At 31.8% G+C, this 23,073-nt stretch overlaps 3 protein-coding genes across 3 annotated transcripts; all 3 read right to left on the reverse strand.

Moving 5' to 3' along the window:
- Positions 1-734: 734 nt before the first annotated feature.
- LOC108193026 (uncharacterized) lies at positions 735-4,582 on the reverse strand. Its single transcript, XM_017359590.2, has 6 exons — positions 4,123-4,582; positions 3,930-4,036; positions 2,470-2,578; positions 2,157-2,318; positions 1,905-2,078; positions 735-1,034 (listed from the first exon to the last, which is right to left on the reverse strand). The coding sequence occupies exons 1-6, from the start codon at positions 4,420-4,422 to the stop codon at positions 1,005-1,007; spliced, it is 882 nt and encodes a 293-aa protein (XP_017215079.1). The 5' UTR covers positions 4,423-4,582; the 3' UTR covers positions 735-1,004.
- A 6,948-nt stretch (positions 4,583-11,530) lies between these two features.
- On the reverse strand, positions 11,531-14,932 carry LOC108225338 (protein STRICTOSIDINE SYNTHASE-LIKE 10). The gene is made up of 3 exons (XM_017400180.2): positions 14,488-14,932; positions 12,529-12,795; positions 11,531-12,269 (listed from the first exon to the last, which is right to left on the reverse strand). Exons 1-3 carry the CDS (start codon positions 14,787-14,789, stop codon positions 11,693-11,695), a joined length of 1,146 nt encoding a protein of 381 aa, XP_017255669.1. The 5' UTR covers positions 14,790-14,932; the 3' UTR covers positions 11,531-11,692.
- Positions 14,933-15,639: 707 nt separating this feature from the next.
- On the reverse strand, positions 15,640-21,923 carry LOC108225397 (protein STRICTOSIDINE SYNTHASE-LIKE 10). Its single transcript, XM_017400249.2, has 3 exons — positions 21,500-21,923; positions 16,659-16,925; positions 15,640-16,368 (listed from the first exon to the last, which is right to left on the reverse strand). Exons 1-3 carry the CDS (start codon positions 21,787-21,789, stop codon positions 15,834-15,836), a joined length of 1,092 nt encoding a protein of 363 aa, XP_017255738.1. The 5' UTR covers positions 21,790-21,923; the 3' UTR covers positions 15,640-15,833.
- Positions 21,924-23,073: the final 1,150 nt, after the last annotated feature.

Raw genomic sequence — 23,073 nt, forward strand, 5'->3', positions numbered from 1 at the left:
GATGATGAGGAGTCAGGTGTACATATATTGATAATTTGACACGTAACCGTAAGCAACAGCAGGGAAGGGAAGGGAAGATTAATTTGGCAGGCCAGGTGTTACCTACGTGGCTACGTGAGTCCAGTCGATTCAAGTTTGAGTCGTTCTTGAGTTAGTTCAATATATATTTAAATAGCTCGTAACAAATGAGACGAGTTCAAATGAGTATTTGGAAATGTTCTCTTTTAAACGTAATAACTAATACGCATGTTAAGAAAATATTAATTAAATAATATTTTCTCACTAATAAATGAATGTATGTAAATTCTTATTCAACTCTCGTTAAATATTATACAACTTTTAAGAAAGATAATTTTAAAATATTATCAATAAATTTATATTGAAAACTAAAAGTAGATAAATATTATGGAATAAATTCTTTTTTCAAAAAAAACTTCAGTTGTGGGAAGGAGGAAGTAGTCACCTAGTTCGTTCTTGGATCAGATAACATGATAACGGTGTCCGTTTCAAAATGCACGACGCTTTGACTTTTTGCACATAGTTTAAAACCTTTTGACCATGTATTTATATTTATTATTTTTGAAATTTTATTTTTTTTAAATAAAAGTATATAGTCAAAATTTTAAAGTAGAATTTTTTTAAAAAAGAAATGATGATTCTAGGTGCTTGGTCAAAACACTTTGAAATGTGTGTAAAAAGACAAAGCGAGGGAGTATTTCCTAAAGAAGCAGCAGTGAAGTAATGATTAGTACCTTGATATAATCCCACATTACAAACAAGAAAACACAGAAGATCGTGTTTGTAAACAGCTTAACATAGCCAAAGGTCTAACTGAAAACATCATTAAGCTTTATTTTGATTCAATGTTAGTTGCATCCTATCATCTCACATCTCTCTACAGATTACAAAAGGAACAGAATATTTACAACTACTTATTGCCTTGGGAAAAGTGCTTATGCAGCTCTGCGTATCCTTCAAGTTGTTGAGATGAAGTTTACAAATAATTAGACCTGAACTCCAATCCTTTGAGCAACCTGCATCACAAAACATGAAGTTCAGTACTTCTCATCATCAAGTTATAGATACTTATGCATATAAAATTCGCCTTCAAAAAGCTTATGTGTTCCAAAAAAAAAAGCTGAAATGCATATTATTATATTTGGGCCAGCACTAAAGTAAGCATTCTTTGCTGACTTTGTGAATATCCTAATTCCTAAAGTTTACAAGACAGTTACTCTGACATTTATACTTAATTGCATAAACATCAGCACAAACTCAAATACACAAAATTCTGGAAAGAAAAAAGAATTCAAAAAATTAGCTTAATTTAGAGATGTTATGTTATTTTAAAACACATGGCATCTGAAAACTGCAATGAGTCATGTAAATATTTTGACTTTGTTTCAAGAAAATAAGTCATATACATATTTGGTCATATTTAGTCATTTAGACAATTAGGAAGATCGTGTAGGAGAAAGATAGGTGATGCAATATGCCAACATGCATGCCTGAATAATGATGTGCATAAGAGAACTCTCGCGGTTTTCTACATTTTGTGAGTAAATCAGATATTCTGTATCATATCTATATGGTAATGGCAACTGCTTTGGGAAGGAGCTGAAAGAGAAAAATGTTTTAAAGTTTAGGGATTATTTCTCAATACGATGAAGACAGTTGTAAAAAAATGCAGGTTCTTACCCTTCCTTAAAACTTGGAACCACTTCTACAGATTCATATTATCACCACTATATATGTAAGACAATTTAATTAAAAGTACTAAAAACTATGTAAACCCCCATGCATATAACAGAATGTTTTTTAATAGTTTGTAGGATGTCTGACAGCAGAAAAATGCCTGCAGATGATGAAACTGAACTGATAAGAAATCTGTATTTACAACATACCTCCTTAAAGGAATGGACATCGCTTCCCCAAAGCCAAGCATCACAACCTGCATCTCTCGCTCCCCATATATCATTTCTACGATCATCTCCTACATGAACAGCATCCTCTGGTTTCACATCCAGCAACTCACAAGCTTTAAGGAAAATTGTGGGGTTTGGCTTTTCCGCTGCAACCTGCGACACAACATGCTGTTAATATTCTGATCTCCAAACAAATTTGCAAAGTATATTAACAAACAAAGTATCACTTACTTCAGCTGACACTGCCACAGCATCAAACCAGTCATCACAATTTAGAGCACGCAACAAAGGTCGTAACCTTGTATCAAAGTTCGACACAACAGCAATTTTCACACCAGCATTTCTCAAGGCCTTAAATACTTTCTCCGCATTTGGATCACAAAGATGCCATGCCTTCATACATTAAAAGATGAAACAACTAAGAATTCTATTTCGATGTCGTTTATATGATTATATCAAATACTAATACACCAAAGCAAAAAAAACATTGAAATGCATCCAAATTTCCTAAATTTGGATAAATTAAGGCTTAAAGTAAACCAACCTTATCAGTGGTATAGTAGTTATACAGCTCTTCAAAGTACTGAGAATCAGAACAGCCAGTTGACGAACTGACTATATATTGCCAAAATGGTCTCCCATCATTAACATATCTGCAAATTAATTTATCAAATTTAGAAAAACAAAATACATCAAGAGTTTGGAAACTGGAAGTTTCTGGGAAATAAAACCAACAAATTAACACCTACGTTTACGCCAACTAGCATACACTGTAGACTGATGTTTATTGGAGTCCAAAAATTACTTGGAACTATAACTAAGCATGATGTGCACAAACCATGTTAACAAATCTTTATTTCAGAATTTACTATATTTTTTAGTATGACATGGGATTAGTGGAGAAAATATAAGAAGCAATGAACCTGCAATGCTGGTTTCCTGAGTTGCGCATACAGCAAATCAAATTATGGTTTAAATGGGGAATTGGTATTATTATGCAAGTCAATTTTCTTTTGCAACTAAGTTAGTTTTAAACTACACAGTTATGAGCAAGTTTTATATCTACTATGGCCAAGGATTGTGCAGATTGTATCAGAATCTACAACAATCAGCAACTGGCTTAAGTTGTATGAAGAAGACCCTAATTGAGCAAAGGACGGACCTGTTGGCCGAGAAAATGCTTTAAGAACCTAATTTTTCAACTTAAAGAAGACTACACAGAATTACATATCATTTAAATTCCTCCCCTTAAATCGAAAGTGAGAGTTAAAAAGTTCACAGCTAATTTTACTCTGACATTAGGAAACATGACAAATCAAGAATCACACACACAATGTTTTAAGAAATAAAAATCATCTAAAAAGAATGACATAATTTTACCAGAACTGGCAAACCTACAAAGCTGCATGATTCTCGTAACCAACTCTTTCAAAACCGTAAGGTATTGGATAAAGCCAAATGGATCCTATACATGCAACAATAACCCTCCCTATCTGTACAAGTCTTATGTTTATGTGGATGACTTCAAAAAAAATTGCCATTCAGGACAACTAACAGTCAACAGATCAATACCTATAGTATTGATTTTTGCATATTCATTGTACAAACTAACGCGGCCAACTGGATCATACCATAACATAACCAGAATCCTGATTCAGCTTCTAATGATTCATTTGTAATTAGAAAGGGAAAAAAAAACAGAACATTTTTAAAGTTAAAGATAAAGATACTTAAAAGGTAAAGACAGGAAAAAAGAGATAAAGATGCCCAACAACAATAATGGAAAGTTACCAAATGCTACTCCCAAAACCATCTAAGCATAATTAGTCTGCTAGATCATTAAAAAAAATGTAACAATAATCCACTAGTAATTTACAGTATAAAGAATTTCAGATCAGAAAAACATATGACTAAACATAATTATGCTTAATAAATACTCCATCTAACATGAACACAGATACGGAAATGTAACGAAAATTTAAAAATATAGGTACCAGTTATTACCTCAAGCGAGATCTGCCCCAGGGCTGCTCATAAGCTCTCCTGTATCTATTTAGAATCTCATTTTCAGAGTACTCCACCCCATACTTCTCACCAATCTGTCTATATATCTAAAACAACACATAAAAAAAATTATCAGAATCGAATGAGAGAGAGAGAGAGAGGGAGGGAGGGAGGGAGAGAGAGAGAGGGAGACCTGGGCCATGGGCTGGGAGGGAATAACAAGAGTACCAACAGCATCAACAAGAAGAGCCTTATGAGTAATATTACCACCATACAAAGCTCTTCTATATTCTTCATAGCCTTTCCACCCCACAAGCCTGGAAGAATTCATCACCTCAGAGCTATCCACAGAAGATGAGAATGACCCGAACCCAGAAACCGGGTCGGGTCGATTCTTGAAAGAACTGAGCTTCCCATCAAAGGAGCCGTTCTGGAGAGTGGGCTTGTGGGTAATGGAAGAAAGAAGCCTAGCAGTTTTGGTTCTGAATGCCATAGCTCATCACCTTCATTTGCTGTTGCTGGTGATCAGATACACAAGATTAGCCGAGAGTATGAATGTGTTGGTGATTGGGTTGTTTTGGCAGTGTTTGTGTTTTTTAGGAGTGAGTTAAAAATGGAAGCGTTTGGAACTAGAGAATTGCAGCCAGGAATACGAGAAAGTCATGGGGAAAGCTTTGAATTTATAATAAATAAAATGCGAGCAACCTGGTCAATTACAATTTTAGCCCTGCTAATGCAGTGTATGTACTGCAGAATAAAATCCGCTATACGTTAGTCGACTATAACTACGTAAAATCCAGCAAGAATATTGATATATATTTAAAATAAAAATACAATTATGTTGATTTATAAAAAAGAATGTAAATTTATAGTTTGGGACTAGTATATTTTTGGCTACCGAACAAGAACCGTTGTGCAACTTCTACATGATCAAGCAGAAATACCACATAGATACGAGAGTATTATACAGGAAAAAATTTCAGTTAAAATATCTTCTTGGGGAACTTTTCAAGAGTGCAATAATTTCTTCAACGTACTCCAGACGTCAAATCTCGAATAAAATCGTATTCAATCTGCAGGTATATAAACTATAGTACTACTTATGATTCAATCTCATAACCAATGTTTTGTTTAGAGATGTTATCTTAGCCGATATCTGATTATTCTTAATATATTTATTTTTTTTATTTTAATATTATTGATTGTAATTATGTATTAATGATTTCTATTATATATGTATATGCATAATTAGATATATCATATCTAATTCCACTTATTACTCTATCCATTTCAAATTTGATGAACTCGTTGCTTTTGTGCACACAATTTAAAGTTTATTGACCGCTACATGATTTATTTTTAAAATTTTACTTTTACAAATAAAAATTATAATATGAAATTTTTCTTTACAAAAGAAAAACAGATAAAATGAATTAATTTCGAAATTAGATGCTCAATGCATCTAAAGTTACTGTGTCCAAAATCAACTAGCACAACTGATTTGGGATGGAGGTAGTATTATGTTAAGTAACATAATTTAATTAAACATATTAATCAAATATTTTGATTCTGTTATTTCATACTAGTTTAAATAAACTAACTAAAATTATAGAACATACATACAAACATAAAACGAAACAAAATAGTATAACAAAAAATTCAAATAATTAATTAAAAAGTTTTACATTTAAAATATAAAATAAATTAAGTATCTTTGTGGATATATTGAGAAAGGAAGAGCAGTGGATTTCTATTAAAAAAAATGAGAAAAGGAATAACTAGAGTTTGTGAAAAAAAGGAGGATAAAGAATTAGTGAATTTATAAAAACGGAGGAGAAAGAAAAAGATTAGATTAATTAAAAAAGAACACATAAGTTGTAATGTAAGGATTATTTTCACTTAATAGGAATGACATGCAAGAAAAATGGAATGGAAAAAAGTCATAAAACAAGTTTTACAAGGAAAAATAGTGACGAGTAAGTCTAAACCTTTTTTTTTATGAATATCGGAGAGAACAAGTGAAGAAATGAAATGAGTTTTCATTCAACACATTTAGACTACATAAATTAGAAGGAAATGGCAAAATTAAAAAAAAATTATACACATTTTTTTTCATTATTTTCATTTTATAATACAATACAAATTTCATTTGGACGCATTAGTTTATATTACAAATATACAAAATCCACACCAATGAGAAGATAGTAGTGAGGTGGCTGTGTATATAGGAGCAGTTTGGGTTAACTTAAAAGAAGTGACTTCTTGCTTATAGTAAAGAAGTGGAGTAGAAGTGAGAAGTAAATAAATGAAGAAAGTGTTTGGGAAAAAAACAGAAGCTGTGAGAGAGAAACTAGCATTCTCAGTTTCTTAAAAGTGCTTCTACTTTTTTACACAAACGGGTCAAGAAAAAGAGAAGTCAGAAGCAGCTTCTGTTTGCAAACACCACCATAGTCTGTGAGAATCCTCGTCATATCCGTCGCATATGCAGACGTGACATGGCTTGGCCGTATTTCGGTTTTGTCGATTTATTTATGTGGTGGTAGTTTTTTTATGTTCGACATGTTAACGTAACTACTCCCTCCGTCCTCTTGGTTGTTTACATTCCTTTTTTACACGCATTTTAAGGTTTCTATTAAGTATAGGTTCATAATTTTTTTCTAAAATTTTCATTTTTTGAATAAAAATTTAAACATCAAATTTTTATTTAGAGAAAATAAATATTAAAAAAAGTTATGGAACTATACTTTAAATGAGTGTGGAAAAGCGTGCCAAAAAGTAACGTGAAGAAATGAGAAGGACAGAGGGAGTATTAATGAAGTATACGTCACCTTTTTTAAATATTGTTAGTCTTTCCATTCCACAGTTAAGATGACAAAAAAAATGGGACGTAACATATTGAGCATGTTTGAAAGTTAGAGATTTGGAGCAAAATTAGAAGTTTGAGGTGGTTTAGAGTTTTGACCATTAGAATCCGCTAAAATCGGTGTTTGGTGGTTAGCGGATTGGAATAGAAATTTGGATCCAAAAAGCTAATTTTAAAAAAGCTACTTTGAGGAGTTTTTTGGGTTAGCGGTTTGGGTATGTCTCACAAAAAGTTCATCAAACAGTTATTTACTAGACAATTTTACAACAAACCGCTAATTCAATCCGCTAGTCAAAACATCTATTTAAATCAGCTACTCAAAACATCTAATTCAATCCGCTAACAGCTAATTTCTAAACAGGGGCATTAGAGCATCTCCAATAGAGGTTGTCAAATTAGTTGCCAACCTCTACCACATCATCTTATATATTAATATTTTATCTCTTCTCTCATCCATCTCACTATTGGCAACTTTGTTAAAAATCTACTCCAATAGTTGACAACTTTAAAAATTGTTAATGTGGTCCCATTCATAAATGATAACAATATGAAAAATACAAAAATGAGTAGAAATGTATTCACTTTTGAGGAAATGTATGTGATTTTACTATATGAGGAAGTTGCCAACTTTTGGCAACTTTGATTGGCAACTTGTTGGCAACCATGCAACTCCAATAGGTAGGCAACCAAGATTGCCATGCCATGTAGGAGTTGGCAACCTGTTGGCAACCCTTATTGGAGATGCTCTTATGATCGATAAAACGTTAAATTTGATTAACTTAAAATATGTGCACGAAAAGTGGGGGAAGTTTGGAAATTTTGGAGGGATGACAAATCATTCTCGAAATGCCACGAGCTCCACCAACTGATTGGATGGTGGACCCCTTCTGTCTAAAGACTGGATCAGATTGAACGGGGCTCCAGCAACACAGCTCTAGTCCAACACACAAAATAAAACCTGAGTCCCGTTTGGGCCGGTTTTCACCTCACTCTTTAACTTGCAACAGGCAAAACAGATGTTACTCCTAGTAGTTTTACCTTCACATTCATGGAATTCATCTGTTTTTTCCCTTTTTCTTTCAGGAAATCATTCTTTTATATTTCTAGAACCAAACAATCCTATTAAAAAATCATATGCAAGAGCGACTACTGATGTTATGCTTAGCACAATTTTACCTACCACGGCCAAGAGATGTAATAAACTAATATATATTTAACGTTTTATAAGCAACAACTTCATAACTATCTCAAGCGATACTTTTATTTTATCGCAGAGAACAAATTTTTTGAGTATTGTGTCATCCAAATTTTTCAGTCCAAATTAGAATGGAAAAAAAATTAAAAAATTAAATGAAAGTAAATTTTTATTCATGTTAAAGTGAAAACAAGAAACGCAAAAAATACGAATTTTGAACTTAAACAGCTACTTATTTCTTATTGTGCTGTAGACCATAAAAGATGAAAGTGTTCTTATAATGTTGTAATAAATTGCATTTTAAAATTCTACAAGCATTAGAAGGCTTAACGTCGATATATGTGCAGCATATTTTATATTTCTATCCAAAAAATTTCGAAAGTTATTAAAATCCTTAGTCCTCGACACTGATTTTACTGGTCTATGAATCACGATCGCCAACACGCAAACTCGCGCTATGCCATCAAACAATATGAATACGAGTCTCTTGAATGAATTATTTGATTTGCATTTATTTTGACGAGGACTTGTCAAAGTTATCCGAGTAAATCGGAACCACAAGATTAAAATGATCGTACCAGATAAGGCTCACAAATGAAAGAATGGGTCCTGTGACAGAAGTCATCAAACATGGGCATGGATGAGATTGAATTAGGGTCCATTTTCTTGATTTTGATGCTTTGAAATCAAGATACATGGCTCCCTGCTACAGAGGGCCAAGTCAGAAGGTTTTTTTCCTTGGCTCTCTCAGTTCCCATATCTGAGCCACTCGTTTAGCTTTTCTATCTACTTTACCGGACATCTCACGATCAATCATTCCGTATCGTGTTATGGATTTTTCAAGGGGTTATTTTATAAATTTAACAAGTATGTTTCTATATAGTAACATGGTCTGTAATATTAACTGACATGTGTGATATGTTATCAAAAAATTTAAACTTTTTCCAAAATAATCAAAGTTATAGATTTCATCGAAAGCAGGGTTAAACCTTGTTTACGATGCCGGTTATCTGAAAATCAATTATTTTCAACTGGTGTTAGAACCTTAATTACAATTTCGACTGTGTTTCTGAAAATAAGTTTGAACATACGAATATATTTATAAATTTTCCAAAAATAAATTATGCAATTTCTTTAAACTTGCTGGAAATACTGACCACGCTTTAGGTTCGTCTATGATCTATCTATCATCATTCTATACTATCATCATTCTATATATATGTCTAGTAGTTTATGAAAATCAGTGAAAGAATTGTCTTCTGCTGCGAAGGTCAAGGGTAATTATCTGCATGTAAGAGAAAAGTCAGATGTGATAAAATGTTTCACCCCAGCTTGCATGGTTTAGAAGAAACGTCGATCATATCATTGCCGTGAGGGGAATGGATGAGTATAGATTAGAATTTTATTTCGTAACACTTACGCAAGGGCATATTGCAATCATGCCTTGAACGATGTCACGATAACTGACTGTAACACCCCAGTCTCACATAGAGGAGTGTGTAGACTTTAGTTCAGTTTATAAGCATAAGTACTACTACTAATTGCACCAACAAATCATGATCTCTTGGGGGCCTGTGGTGGACTTGTGGATTACCCAAGTTGTTGCAATTGAGCCAGTTTATTTCGGCTTATTTTCGGATTCGGATTTCGGGACTTGACCCGATTTTCGAAAAAGACTCGGGATTTGACCCGGGTTGTTTCATATGGCATCAGAGCGAGGTTCTCGAAAGCTTAATTCGTCAAGTTGCCGGAGGTGGGGACACGAAGGCTGGTGCCTGACGAGGACGTCAGGATTTTAAGTGGGGAAGTTTGTAACACCCCAGTCCCACATCGAGGAGTATAGAGACTTTAGTTCAGTTTATAAGCATAAGTACTACTACTAATTGCACCAACAAATCATGATCTCTTGGGGGCTTGTGGTGGGCTTGTGGATTACCCAAATTATTGCAATTGGGCCAGTTTATTTCGGCTTATTTTCGGATTCGGATTTCGGGACTTGACCCGATTTTCGAAAAAGACTCGGGATTTGACCCGGGTTGTTTCACTGACTGTTTAAATTCGGTTCCAGAACTGACACCATCAATCCAGATCGGTTTTTAAAGAGTAGTGCTAGATAGGGGTGATCGCGGTTCGGTTCGGTTCGGATTGGAGGTAGAACCGGAACCAAACCATACATTAGCGGTTTTTTAAAATCTTAAACCAACCCGTGACCCGCAAACCAATTAACCCGGACCATGCGGTGCGGATTTTGATGGTTCGGTTTAGCGGATTGATCAGTCTATGACTAATACTTTTAACCAGAGATGAGGATTCATGAATAATACTAGAAAATAAGGTTTCATTTTGTCTCCATTTGCACAATTTCACATAGTTAAATTAAAATACAAACTTTAGTCTAATATATAAAATGCATAAACTTGAATCGAAATCTTGGATTACTGAATTAGTGAATTAATATAACTTGTAGTTGGTATTGATAACAACCCAGCAAGTATAAACTAATAAATTAATATATTTATATAAAATTAATATTTTGTATATATATAATATTAAATATTTATATTGTATATATATAAATATGCGGTTCGGTTTTATAACGGGTTGGTTTAATATAAAACCTAAACTAACCCACAAACCACGGTTTTTTAAATTAGTCGAACCGAAACCGTAAACCTCATTTCGGTTTCTGTTTGGATCGGATTAATATCGGATTGATTTATGCGGATTTTGCGGTTTAAACCAGACCGTGATCACCCCCGGTGCTAGATGCACATAATTGTGTACAGAAAATTTGTACATAATAACGTGGCAAGTGATGTGGTGGGTTTTAATTGAGGTGGTTGGTGTAAATGCAGAGGGTCATCCACTTAAAATCCACCACATGTCATTATGTATATGTTTTTGTACACAATTATGTGCACCAAACATTTTCCGTTTTTAAATTACGGTTTCAGTTTTCAAGAGGACGGATTCGGTTCTAATCATAAGCACTGACTCGCTCAATACATGAATAAATTAATTGTTTGAAAGGGCATCTCTATGGAAAAACTATAGCATAGCCTATCACTAATCAAATTAACTGCGGCGTACCCAGGTTCCAACACGGCTCAACAACCAGTTACGCTCGAGCTTGCATGGTACTATATGGTATAGAACAACAAAAAAGAAGGGAACTAGTGTAGCATAGAACCTCAGGAGACATAGTTGCTGGGTGTTGAATTCGCCTAGTCCGTTATTTATGTTATTATAAATAACCTCAGGAGAAAACAAGTAAAGCTTAAATAATTTGATATGGTATTGATTCGATTAAAGATTTAAGAACATCTTGAAGAGATTCTCTACGAAGAGTTTTTAAATAGAAAACTAAGAAGAAGTGTCGGTCTAAACGGAGCTCTGAGAAATCGTTTGAGGTTCTTCATAAATTCAAAACTTAAAAGTATCTCATCTCCCGGGAGTCTACCCAATTATTAACCTATTTTCACCGATTAAAAGTTTATTTTATACAATTTGTTTACTACTTTTTCCTATTTTTTAGTTTAAATATAAATAAACTGAAAATAGATAATTATTCTAAATAATATTGTACTAGTCTGAAACTCTTAAAATTGTTGGATCCAATACAATACAATTACTAAAACTAATCGCAACCTGCAATTTTATTTCCACTGCGCAGGCGCATGACTACTAATGAAACATAATTTGCAATTAATTCTTCATTGCAACTGCATAGGGCATGACTACAGATCCAATCATCAGATATCCATTTCGTTCCTGCACTTCACTTGCATATTTCCAAACCTTTCCAAGTTTGTCCTCATATATTTGTATTATTTCGCCATTCTCGCTTAATTTTACTGCCACACCAGACCCCTTGATGCCTGATAAATATAAAAGCAACTGTGTTACTTTATAGGTAACCATTCGAACAGCATTTCTCATGATCCTTGAACTCGAGGGAAGCCATGCTGAAAAATCCGGTACTTTTTTAGACCAAAGTGCCACCCAAAACTCTCCATTAGCGTTCATTTTAATGTTGTCTGGATATCCCGGAAGTTCTGTAAATAATTCAAGTTTTCCAGCCTTTTCTGATGGTTGAAGCCAGAGTCTAAGAACTCTACATGTAGTGGTCTCAGCAAAAATGAGGAAGTCTTTGTTTTTGGACAATGCGACTCCATTCGGAAAATAAAGGTTCTTGAGAATCACTGTTGTTTCCTTGGTGTGAATGTTGTATTTCAGTAATCTACCTGTTTTATCTCCCGTGAGTACCACTAAGGAGTGATTCCTGAAAATATATACAAAAAAGAAAATGACATTTTTACTCTCACTATAGTAATATTCAAAGAGTGGAGGAACGAGAACGAGGAGCACTAGGCCAGTCTTAACCCGAGCTGAACCTCAAAAATCAATATTTTTTCCGAGCTGGTGCTCAATTTGAAAAAATAGCAAATATGTGTGTAGACTGTTTTTATCTCATTGAAAGTTCCGCCACTGAAATCATGTCATGGAATTTGAGTAACATGGAGCGAAACGTAGATGCATACCTGCGTGGATAGACTGAACTACTATCTGTAAAATAAACATCTCCAGTTGTCTCGTCAATGTCCAGACCATTGGTAAATTTGAACGGAACACCCTCGGCTTCTGATGTAAGCTGAGTAGTTAAGCCACCATCTGGGCCGACCACATGGAGTCCCATATAGGCATCAGCAATGTAAAGATCATTTGTCTTCTTATTGCAACATAGACCCAGTGGGCGTCCACATACGTCTTCTGTTGCTGTGTGATCATGGGGACCTTCACAGCCATTTCTGTTTGCATAACATACTTAGTTTTACATTCCTAGTAGTATATAGTGTTGTAAGTCTGAAATATAATCAATTAGTTTACTAAATATAATTGATATCCTGTATATATGAATAAAAAACATAAGAAAAAATATATAATGTGGTATCTAAACCTAAAGGATGAGACCGAATTAAAAAAAGAATTACAACATATATTATATATAGTATAAATACACCATAATAAATAATTTAGTATTTATGTAACATTTATGTCAAAATCCTTCAAAATCTCGTGGATTATGATGTGATTTATATATATATATATATATATATATATATATATATATATATATATATATATATATATATATATATATGAGTTAAGTTCTATGGAGTACATAAAAACATTGGAGTATTGGAGTACAAATCACAATTTTTTAGCTTGATCCTATATAATATCTTTGATTATCCAAATTTTGATATAATCTATCATTTATAAGTTGTCTTGCACATAATTGTCAATTAATCATTAATATCTTTCAACTTTAACAAGTATTAAGATTATTGTTCTGCTTATTAGTTATATTGCAGAACATAGAGTTCTAAGATTTATAAAAATAATTATTCTACCATTTGATCACGATGTTTATGTTGCAGAACATAATGTGCAGGTTGTCAAATATTTACAAATATTATTGGACAAAAAAAATTGAAATTTAGATTACTAGATTACATTTTATCAAACTTTGTACTCCAATACTCCAATTTGTTTTGTACTCCATAAAACTTAACTATATATATATATATATATATATATATATATATATATATATATATATATATATATATATATAGTATACAAACAATCTCACAAAATCCACAATTTAATAAATTTCGAAAATATCCATCAGTTTTTGAATATCATCGTATTTTAAAGAATTTTAGATAATCTCAATTTATACCACGAGATTTGTAAACAGAATTTGAAATCTTGATTGAATATCATCAATTTTCTTAATGGCGTGTTTGGAAATCGGGATTTCATTTCAAATTGTGGATTTGATCAAATAACATGTTTGAGAATTTGGATTTAATTTAGAATCCAGACATTCAAATATTAGTACAAATCTGAAAATTTGAAATGACAACTCAAATCCAGTCATTTGAAATGAAATGCATGTTTCCAAATGGCATCTAAGATAATTTAAAATCCTAATTGAATATCACAAATTTTTAATATATTTTTTTGATACGAATTAAATATACATGTAAAGAATGGAAAAAAATCTCAATTGAATATACCTCTTACATACACCAAAAATATCTTGTTTTCTGATTATTTACAAATGCGATATAGTTATTGAGTTTTTCGGCTGTACACTAGTAATATTAGCTTAAAATCCGTAGAAAACAAGTGTTGATGGTATAATTTAAGAAGTTTTAAGTATGACAATACTGTATTATATATTTAATAATTTTAAAATCGAATACAATAGATAAGCTGTCTAGTATCGACTAATTTTCTTTCTTTGGAAAGCAAATATTAGCGATGAATTTGTGAGACTCGAAAAAATTATAACAATATATTTTTAAAATAACCAGCCTTAATTATGTGTCATGTTTACTAAATTCGAAAATTCCTGGCATAGTGGCACCGCACCTATTCGAGCATGAATTTTAGCAAGTTTAACCAAGTAAAAAGAAAAAATGGTGTACCTCTCCCGGCCGGTAGTAGTAACGGAGAAGTTGGTCCAGCGGCGTAGACTTTGATTCCACTTGATAATCCGGCCATCGGAGACACCCGTGTAAGGACCTTCACCGGTGAAGGGATCAAACGCAAAGCTCTCGGGGCCCGCTGCGCTAACAATTGGCATCACTTCAAACTGATGTGATTCTGTTGACTTGTCTTTGACCGTTCGATCCCAAAAAAAGGAGTTGCGGCCGAGAGCAACACTACTTATTATTGTTGCAATTACGAGAAAAACACACAGTGCTGCTGAAATTTTTTTTGGCCTCATGGCTTGTGAATGAAGATAAAATATGTGGAAGAAGATAAAACTCTGCAAACGTACGACGTGATCTGCTGAAGACGTTGGGATAATAATGTGTATTTAACTTGGGCAGGGGAAAAGAAACTAGCTCGTCTTTTTTCGCTAAATATGTATCTTTACTTTTGGCAAAACAAAAGCTTTTATTCGTTTTACTCCAACTCATTCAGTACTTTTATCGATATAGGTTTTCGATATAATTCTATTATGATTATGACAGAGTATATGAGTTTCAGGATTGTTATCCGTCACTTCTTAAATACATTCATTTTCTAAATAATATGGAATATACATTCATATTCATATACATTCATCCTATTCAAAAATTTTGTAACACTACTATGCTATTTCATCGGGATAGAATTCATCCAAATTTCTGACATGTTTTTTGGACTACCAAATATTGTCTTCGTTATATTTCTATATTGAAGATAAATCCAAATCTCAGGCCATTTCTAAATGATATGGAATACATTTCTTCGGTCATTTAAAATGATAAAAAAATATATAAATAATTCTAATATGTATTAGTATTACTTTATATTTCATTTTGTTTTATGAATTAATCTAATTTAAAATAGTTACATAATTTGGATTAGAGTAAATTATGTAAATTATTAGACCAGTCGTATAAATAGCCGGAATCTGAAAATTTTTAAACTAGAATTATTAAGCATATTATATTTAAAATATGATTTTAAATAATTTTAAGAAAAATTAAATTATTTCAGTAACAATTAAAGTTCACTCCCGACCGTTACCCATCCATATCTTGATCATTACATCCCTATGGTGTTCATGACCTCGCAAATTATATCAGTTCAGCCCAAATAACCAAGAGAGGCATTATATATATAAACATATAACAGCTTCTATTGGAGTAAAAATAGACGGGAACAAATAATTCTTAGCAGCACCACACATGCAATCTAAAAATACCGAATAACAAGATCAATACGATCAGAATCGATATGCAATACTTAAATGTAGAACAATACATGGATTTCGAATGCACTAAGTCGTCTTTAGTACTGCATAAGGCATGACTACGGATCCAATCCATAAGCACCCATTTCTTTCCTCAACTTCACTTGCCAATTTCCATACCTTTCCATCTTTATCTTCCAACACTTCTGTGATCGTCCCATTGTCACTCACCTTCACTGCCATTCCTGATCCATCCTCTGCCAAGACTTTCGTCTTGCCAAAATTCATCGACGCTTTATAATTTGTAATCCAAGAATCTGGTGTAGTAGAATACAATGCCGCCCAAAGCTCGCCCTTATGGTTCATTTTTATGTTATCTGGATAGCTTGGCAGCTTAGCAAATACTTCTACTTTTCCAGCTTTAGCTGATGGTTGAAGCCACAACTTGAGAATCCTGGTTTTAGTAGTCTCGGCAAATAAAAGAAAATCTCGGTTTCTGCTCATGGCTATTCCATTCGGATACGTCAGATTCTTGAGAATTACCGTCGTTTTCTTCGTTTTGGGACTGTATTTCAGTAATCTTCCTGTGCTGTCTTCCGTAATTATCACTAATGCGAAATCTCTGATAAGGAAGATAACATTCTTATTATCTTCATTATAAGTACATATGTTTTCGCGAGTTAATGTAAAGCCTTGCAGAGTTAATTGTCCATGATAATATTTTCAATATAAATAGGTAGGCTTATATGCCTTAATAATGAATATATGTTCTCAGAATTCTCGGGATGAGTAGACTCGGACCTTTTGCAGAACAAACTTAATACCGAACATGACAAATAAATTGGGACGCTTCAAGGTTTGGTTAGTGAACGAATGCTGATGCATCATGCATACGTTGTGCATAAAATATACCTGCGTTGATACACTGAGCTGCTATCTGTGAAGTACACATCCCCTGTCCTGTGATCTACATCCAAGCCATTGAGAAATGTAAACGGAACCCCCTCAGCATCTGCTGTGACCAGAGTAGCTAAACCACCTTTCGGCCCAACTACATAGAGGCCCCTATATGCATCAGCAATGTATAAATCTCCCGTCCTCCTGTTGAAGCCCAAGCCCAATGGACGTCCGCATACGTCTTCTGTAGTTTCATAATCCTGTGGTCCTTGACAGCCCTCTCTGTCACAATATCCTCATTTATTATAATGCATTTATTATAAATATTTTTTATAACTTCGAAATGGATGGCTCTAGCCCTATTTTTAATAATTGTTTCATCTATAATACTCCATCTGTTTTTTTATATGACACTTTTGACTTGTGCACGTATCTTTAGGTGGGTTGACCGGGTAGTAAAACTTATTATTTTTAACTGATTTTTTTTGTAAATTAAAATTTTGATTACATATTTTTATTCAGAAAAAGAAAATTTCAAAAATAATACATTTAACTATCCGGTCAAAGCACTTAAAAATGTGTGCCAAAAAGTCAAACGTCATATATTAAAAAACAGAGGGAGTATATCAATCAATAATTTCAGCTATTGAAAAGTGGTTGTTGACGTACTTCTGTAAAATTGGCCGTGCAATTAATAATAATTTAAAAAATAGTGGACATATGCTGATTGCGCAGGGTCCAAATAATTATTAGTCTTATCAGCATGCAAGGAGGTAGCTAGGTATTATACTCCTACTAATTTCTTTGTAACGAAACATGAAACATCTGTATATAAATATGAGTCCCCACATGCACATGCAGCCCAGGCTTTCCTGCGGGAACGAAGATACATGTCTTCGCTGAATCGCTGATGCAGATCGTGCTTCTGGGGTCAGCTTCCTTTATTAATCTGACCTAATTTATCATTAATTAGTTACGGCCTTGCAGTCAGTTTCAGACTATGAAAACCTTTTACAGAAAGGACGCCTCTGCAGGTTAAATTATTATTATACTCCTAACTCCATGCACTAATTATTATTTTGATTTTCTAACACATACTCCCTCCGTCCCAACCATTTCTTTACAGTTTTCTTTTTGGGGCGTCCCATCCAATTCTTTACACTCCCACCACTTCTCCATTTTTCTTTCCTTTTCACACTACTTTTACTCCACTATCTCCTTTTTATACATTAAAAATCAATGGGTCCCACCACTACACCCACTTTTCTTTCTCGTTTCCACTACTTTATATATATTTCTTAACCTCCGTACCCAACCCATTTGATAAGAAATGGGAGGGACGGAGGGAGTATAATTCAAATTTGTAATATCTTCATTTTTTTATAAATTTTTATTTATAAAATAATATATATATATATATATATATATATATATATATATATATAATCTTATATTATATTTTAATAACATATTATTTATTAAATTTAAAAATTATCATTATTTGTGTTTTATTAATAAAGATTTCTTATGAACGAACAAATTTGTGAATATTTTGATTGTGTAGATTAAATTATAATTTTAATATATATATATATATATATATATGACTATTTCACTAGAACTTGATTAGAATATTATTTCTATTATAAAATAATTACATAATATATGTGTTAAAAGTTAAAATATGTATGGATTGCTCGAATTACGGCTTCAACGTTGATTAGTTTTTTTTTTTTTGCCAAAGGTTGATTAGTTAGAAACATACCTACCCATATTATAAATAATAAAACAAGTCTAACTTTCAGACAAGTAAAATAAAACAAAGTGAACGGTTTGAGTAGTTTCCCAAAAAAATTGAAGGAGGTTAGTACGGTTGATTGTCAGCATCTATCTATACTATCTATACTATATTATAACGGTTTTTCTATGGTGTGCCCATGTGCACATGCTAAGCGCGGAAAATTTTGTGTTTGGATCATTTTGATTGGCTCTTATCTCATGATAATGGTGGACCCCCCTGCAAATACACCAACCACACCAATCAAAATCTCCCAAATACAAAAATTTCCGCGCTTAGCATGTGCCCATGGGCACACACTAGCCAAACCGATATTATAATACCTACCCATATTACAAATAACAAAACAAGTCTAAGGGGTCATTTGTTAAATCTTAACGGTATTTGCTGGATGAGTGAAATTCTGAACCAGTGATAAATCTGAATGATGGAGAAATAATGTTGTTTGATAAATCTGAACAATATTTTTCTGAATGATTAAATATTTTGAGTTTTTTAATATTTATTTTCATTGAACAAAAATAGATTAATGTAATTTTTTGATATTTTTTTATTCTCTAATTTATACACATATATTCAATTAATTTATTTGTGTATTAAATATTTTTATAATAAAAAAGAATTTATAAAATTATATGTGTAATTTATCGTTCAAATAAAGACCTAGCTTATATTAATTTTGATAAAAATAATTAAAAAAATTAAAATAAAGAACATAATAAATTAAATTTTTTTAAGAATACTGCAATTCCAAGTGTTTGAAATTATACATAATACCGCCTATGCAAATCACGCATGAAGGCATATCACATACAAGACCGTCTGGACGACAAAGGCTCTCTTTGTGACGGTGTGTCGTTCAGATAATTATGGGTCATCAAGCTGAAACAAAACCTTTGACAAACGCTCTTAACAAAAGAAATATCTATCGTCCAGTATTTTAGGTTTCATTAAGGGGTTAACAAATGAGGCCTAACTCTCACGGAAGTAAAATAAAAAAAAGTGAACGGTTTGAGTAGTTTCCCAAAAAAGTTGAGGAGGGTTAGTACGGTTGATGGGGACTTCTCAGCTCATCTATCTATACTATTCATACTTACTATACTATAATAAGTCTGATATAATTTGTAGTAGTACAAATTTTTGGTTTAATGAAGTTATCTTTAAATTACCCTTACTTAAATAAATAAAAATAATCTAATATTAAACTCTCCTTTTGTAAATACAAATCTATATGTTACAGAGGTATTTTGCTCATCATTATCCTCTAATTATACCAAAGATTTATAATATAAAAAAAAATTAAAAGCTAAATCTTTAAGAGTGAATATAATTTAATATGAATTTTATTAATTATTGTTATGACACTAATAAAATGACGTCAAAATTTAACTTATATATAATAAATTTAAAATTTTAATTAGTCAATATTGGTTTATAATTATATAATTTGTAACTATCATGCAATTAGTTTGATTAAAACTAGTTGAACATACTTAAAACGAAGTGAGAATATCCTTTGAGTTCCACCGTAACGATGATTTATCTAATGATTGAATAGAATAAGACAACTAACTCTATGCCTAGTTAGGTGAGATGGAATACAGAAATGGAAAAAACATTTGCAGAATAAAAATGATCAGAAATTTAACAACATGAAGACTATATTTTTTATTAAAGTTTTAGAATTTTTTATTTTTTTTTAAATTTGATAAAATTTCTAATTTTATTTTACATTATCTTCTGCGACAACTTTAAGATTGTGTTTTATAGCATAACCTAACATACACAGTAATTATGTTTAAAAGTATTTATAAATAATAAATTATATATAAATTTTGATAATTAAAGATATTATTTAAAATTAAATTAAAAAATTATGATCAATGTTCTAAGATTCCAATTGAAATGCGGACTTCATAGGAACCAATCGTACTTACATGATACAAATTTAAAATTAACTTTCAAAGAGCACTCCAGGTAGTTGACCATAATAATAATTAGGGATGGAATGAATAATATGACAATATAATTAGCACATAAAATTTCAAGAAATAGCAAACAAAAATATTAATTATATGATAAAATGTTCATTTTAAAATAATTAAATAATAAGTTTAAACACAACCATATTGAAATTTGAATTCATAATAAAATACTATAAATAAAATAATTAGTCCAATATTTACAAAATGCAAATCTGCAAACTGGTAATAAGATCAATTACATTGTAGCACAAAAATTTATTCCCTATATCCTATTTTAATAGTCCACTTTATCAATAAAAAAATTCTAAAATATTTCACATTCTTTAATCTATGCATATTTTGTAGTTTTAAGATGGACTAAATTAACCCACAAGATCTTTCATAAATATCTAATTAATACACCTAGTTTAACTAATATGATTATTGTATTGTATAAAAATGAAAATGAAATAATTATATTTAAAATTTCTTAATTATATGAGAAATTTATAAAATAAATTATTAAAAGGCACAGGTACAAAACTACAACATGCGTCTCGTTTGTGGTCTTCAGTCCTGCAGAGTCGGAAATCTAATCGCTAAATACTTTATCCAAAATAATTAAGCACGCAAACTTGTTATTTGCTTTAATATATGATTCTAAAGTGATAGACAGTTAGACACTATGTTTACGTGGGGACGGAGCTTGATTAGCACGTATTTTATCGTTCTGATAAAATATAATTTGATAAATTATTTTAGATTTTTTCTTTTTAAATAATAATTTATTATCTAAATGTTAGAAAATTTTTAAAATTAAATTATGAAATTATGTTTTATATACGTAAACCTGCAGTGCGATGTTGAGAAATAGAGAGAGAGTAGTACTCGTTCTGTTTTTTAATATTTGACGCTTTGACCGGATAGTAAAATTTATTATTTTTGATTGATTTTTTTTGTGAATTAAATTTTTGATTATATATTTTTGTTCAGAAAAAGAAAATTTGAAAAATAATATTTTAAACTACTCGATCAAAACACTTAAAAGTACGTGCCCAAAATCAAAACGGAGGTAGTAGTTTAGGAACATGCACCGTTTTGAAGACGTGACCGCGAAGTTTGTCCACCGGCGTTGCTGCTGATTCCACTTAATAATCCGGCCATCGGAGACACCGGTGTACGGCCCTTCACCGGTGATGGGATGAAACGCAAAGCTCTCTGGACCAACTGCACCAACGATGGGAATCACTTCAAACTTGTGTTTCTGCACTCCATTGAGCTTTGCTTCTTTGACGGAGGCCACCTGATCACATAGAAAGCCGCTAGCTAATATGCATGATAAGTAAACAAGGTTAAGTGCAGCTAAAACTACATTCAGCTTCATTGCTTTTGATGTGTATATCTGAAACCACAGATATATATAGAGGCTACAGCAAATATATTATGAAACAAATATTATACAGACATGTAGAGCTACAATGCTGCAGACGTGATATGTGTGATATAGTGCACATGCGTATATATAGAAACTCCGAGTAAAGAGGAGCCGTGAGTAGTACCTACATTTTTAGGCAACTTGTGCGATTCTTCTGTTTATATAAAATTATTTTTTTCCCAACATTCCACTTATTAATAAATAATAATTAAGTGACAGGGTCTAATTCTAATATGATCAGTAGAGACTTTCGTTGGGGTACTGGGGTTCAGAGACTAGAGCATAGAAAGAGAATATAGATTATAGAAAGAAGATAGCATATGCGTGTTTACACGGGCATTCCAAATTTATATGTTTTGATTTGTGAATGCATGCAGGTGTAATTGGTCTAATATTATTGTCAGAAATGTTACTATTTTTCTAAAAGTAATAATTTTGTTTTGTTTTAACTTCGTCAAATATTGAAATATTGAACGATAATCACATATATTGCATACCCAGATTCCAAATGAACAAATTGAAACTAAGAAAATTATATTGTTAAAAGAATATATTTAATCTATTTTAAATGCGTTTTTTATTTTTTAATATTTATAAAAGAATTTTTTTTTTTACTTATACATTCAAAAATTAGTCAATTTAACTAAAAAAGGTCAAATAAAACTATTATTTTGAGATGGAGAGATATCATTTATACACGTTCCACGTCAATATTTGAGAATATTTTAGAAATAATTATTGGGTACGTATATTTTTCTTTATTTAATAGAAAAAGGTAATTGTGTTGAATGAATCGGTTTTTCGCTAAATAAGTTAAAGTGCGAGAAGATCTTGAGTAATTTAAAATAAGAGTAAATTTCAAAGTTATGATCAAAATTTATATCGATTTTTAACAAATTGGCCAGAGTTTTGATTTTTAAAAGTGTGGCTCCCGTTACATGTATTAACGGGAGCCATATTTTTGAAAAACGGATCAAAATTTAGCCACTTTTTTTAGAATTTGGAATGAACAAAAAGGTAAAAATAAGTTTCAAATTCTCAGAAAAGTGACCAAACTTTGGTCTGCTTTTCAAAAATGTGGCTCCCGTTAGTGACATTTAACGGGAGTCACCCTTTTAAAAAACGAAGCTAAAATTTAGTCATATTTTTGAGAATTTAAAACTCTAGCCAAAGTTTTGAAAATCAATACAAATTTTAACCACAACTATGAGGTTTACTCTTAAAATAATTAAT

This window comes from Daucus carota, chromosome 6 (genome assembly GCF_001625215.2).
Source record: "Daucus carota subsp. sativus chromosome 6, DH1 v3.0, whole genome shotgun sequence".
Classification (NCBI taxonomy): domain Eukaryota; kingdom Viridiplantae; phylum Streptophyta; class Magnoliopsida; order Apiales; family Apiaceae; genus Daucus; species Daucus carota.

Excerpts from the sequence above, each read along its gene's own strand:
- LOC108193026 (XM_017359590.2), bottom strand. The coding sequence starts at position 4,422 with ATGGCATTCAGAACCAAAACTGCTAGGCTTCTTTCTTCCATTACCCAC. Across the intron at positions 4,037-4,122 it reads CCTCCCAGCCCATGGCCCAG|ATATATAGACAGATTGGTGA; the intron begins GTCTCCCTCTCT and ends GTGTTGTTTTAG. Across the intron at positions 1,035-1,904 it reads ATGTCCATTCCTTTAAGGAG|GTTGCTCAAAGGATTGGAGT; the intron begins GTATGTTGTAAA and ends TTTGTGATGCAG.
- LOC108225338 (XM_017400180.2), bottom strand. The coding sequence starts at position 14,789 with ATGAGGCCAAAAAAAATTTCAGCAGCACTGTGTGTTTTTCTCGTAATT. Across the intron at positions 12,796-14,487 it reads ACTACTACCGGCCGGGAGAG|AAATGGCTGTGAAGGTCCCC; the intron begins GTACACCATTTT and ends TTATGCAAACAG. Across the intron at positions 12,270-12,528 it reads AGTTCAGTCTATCCACGCAG|GAATCACTCCTTAGTGGTAC; the intron begins GTATGCATCTAC and ends ATATATTTTCAG.
- LOC108225397 (XM_017400249.2), bottom strand. The coding sequence starts at position 21,789 with ATGAAGCTGAATGTAGTTTTAGCTGCACTTAACCTTGTTTACTTATCA. Across the intron at positions 16,926-21,499 it reads GCGGTCACGTCTTCAAAACG|AGAGGGCTGTCAAGGACCAC; the intron begins GTGCATGTTCCT and ends ATATTGTGACAG. Across the intron at positions 16,369-16,658 it reads AGCTCAGTGTATCAACGCAG|AGATTTCGCATTAGTGATAA; the intron begins GTATATTTTATG and ends CTTCCTTATCAG.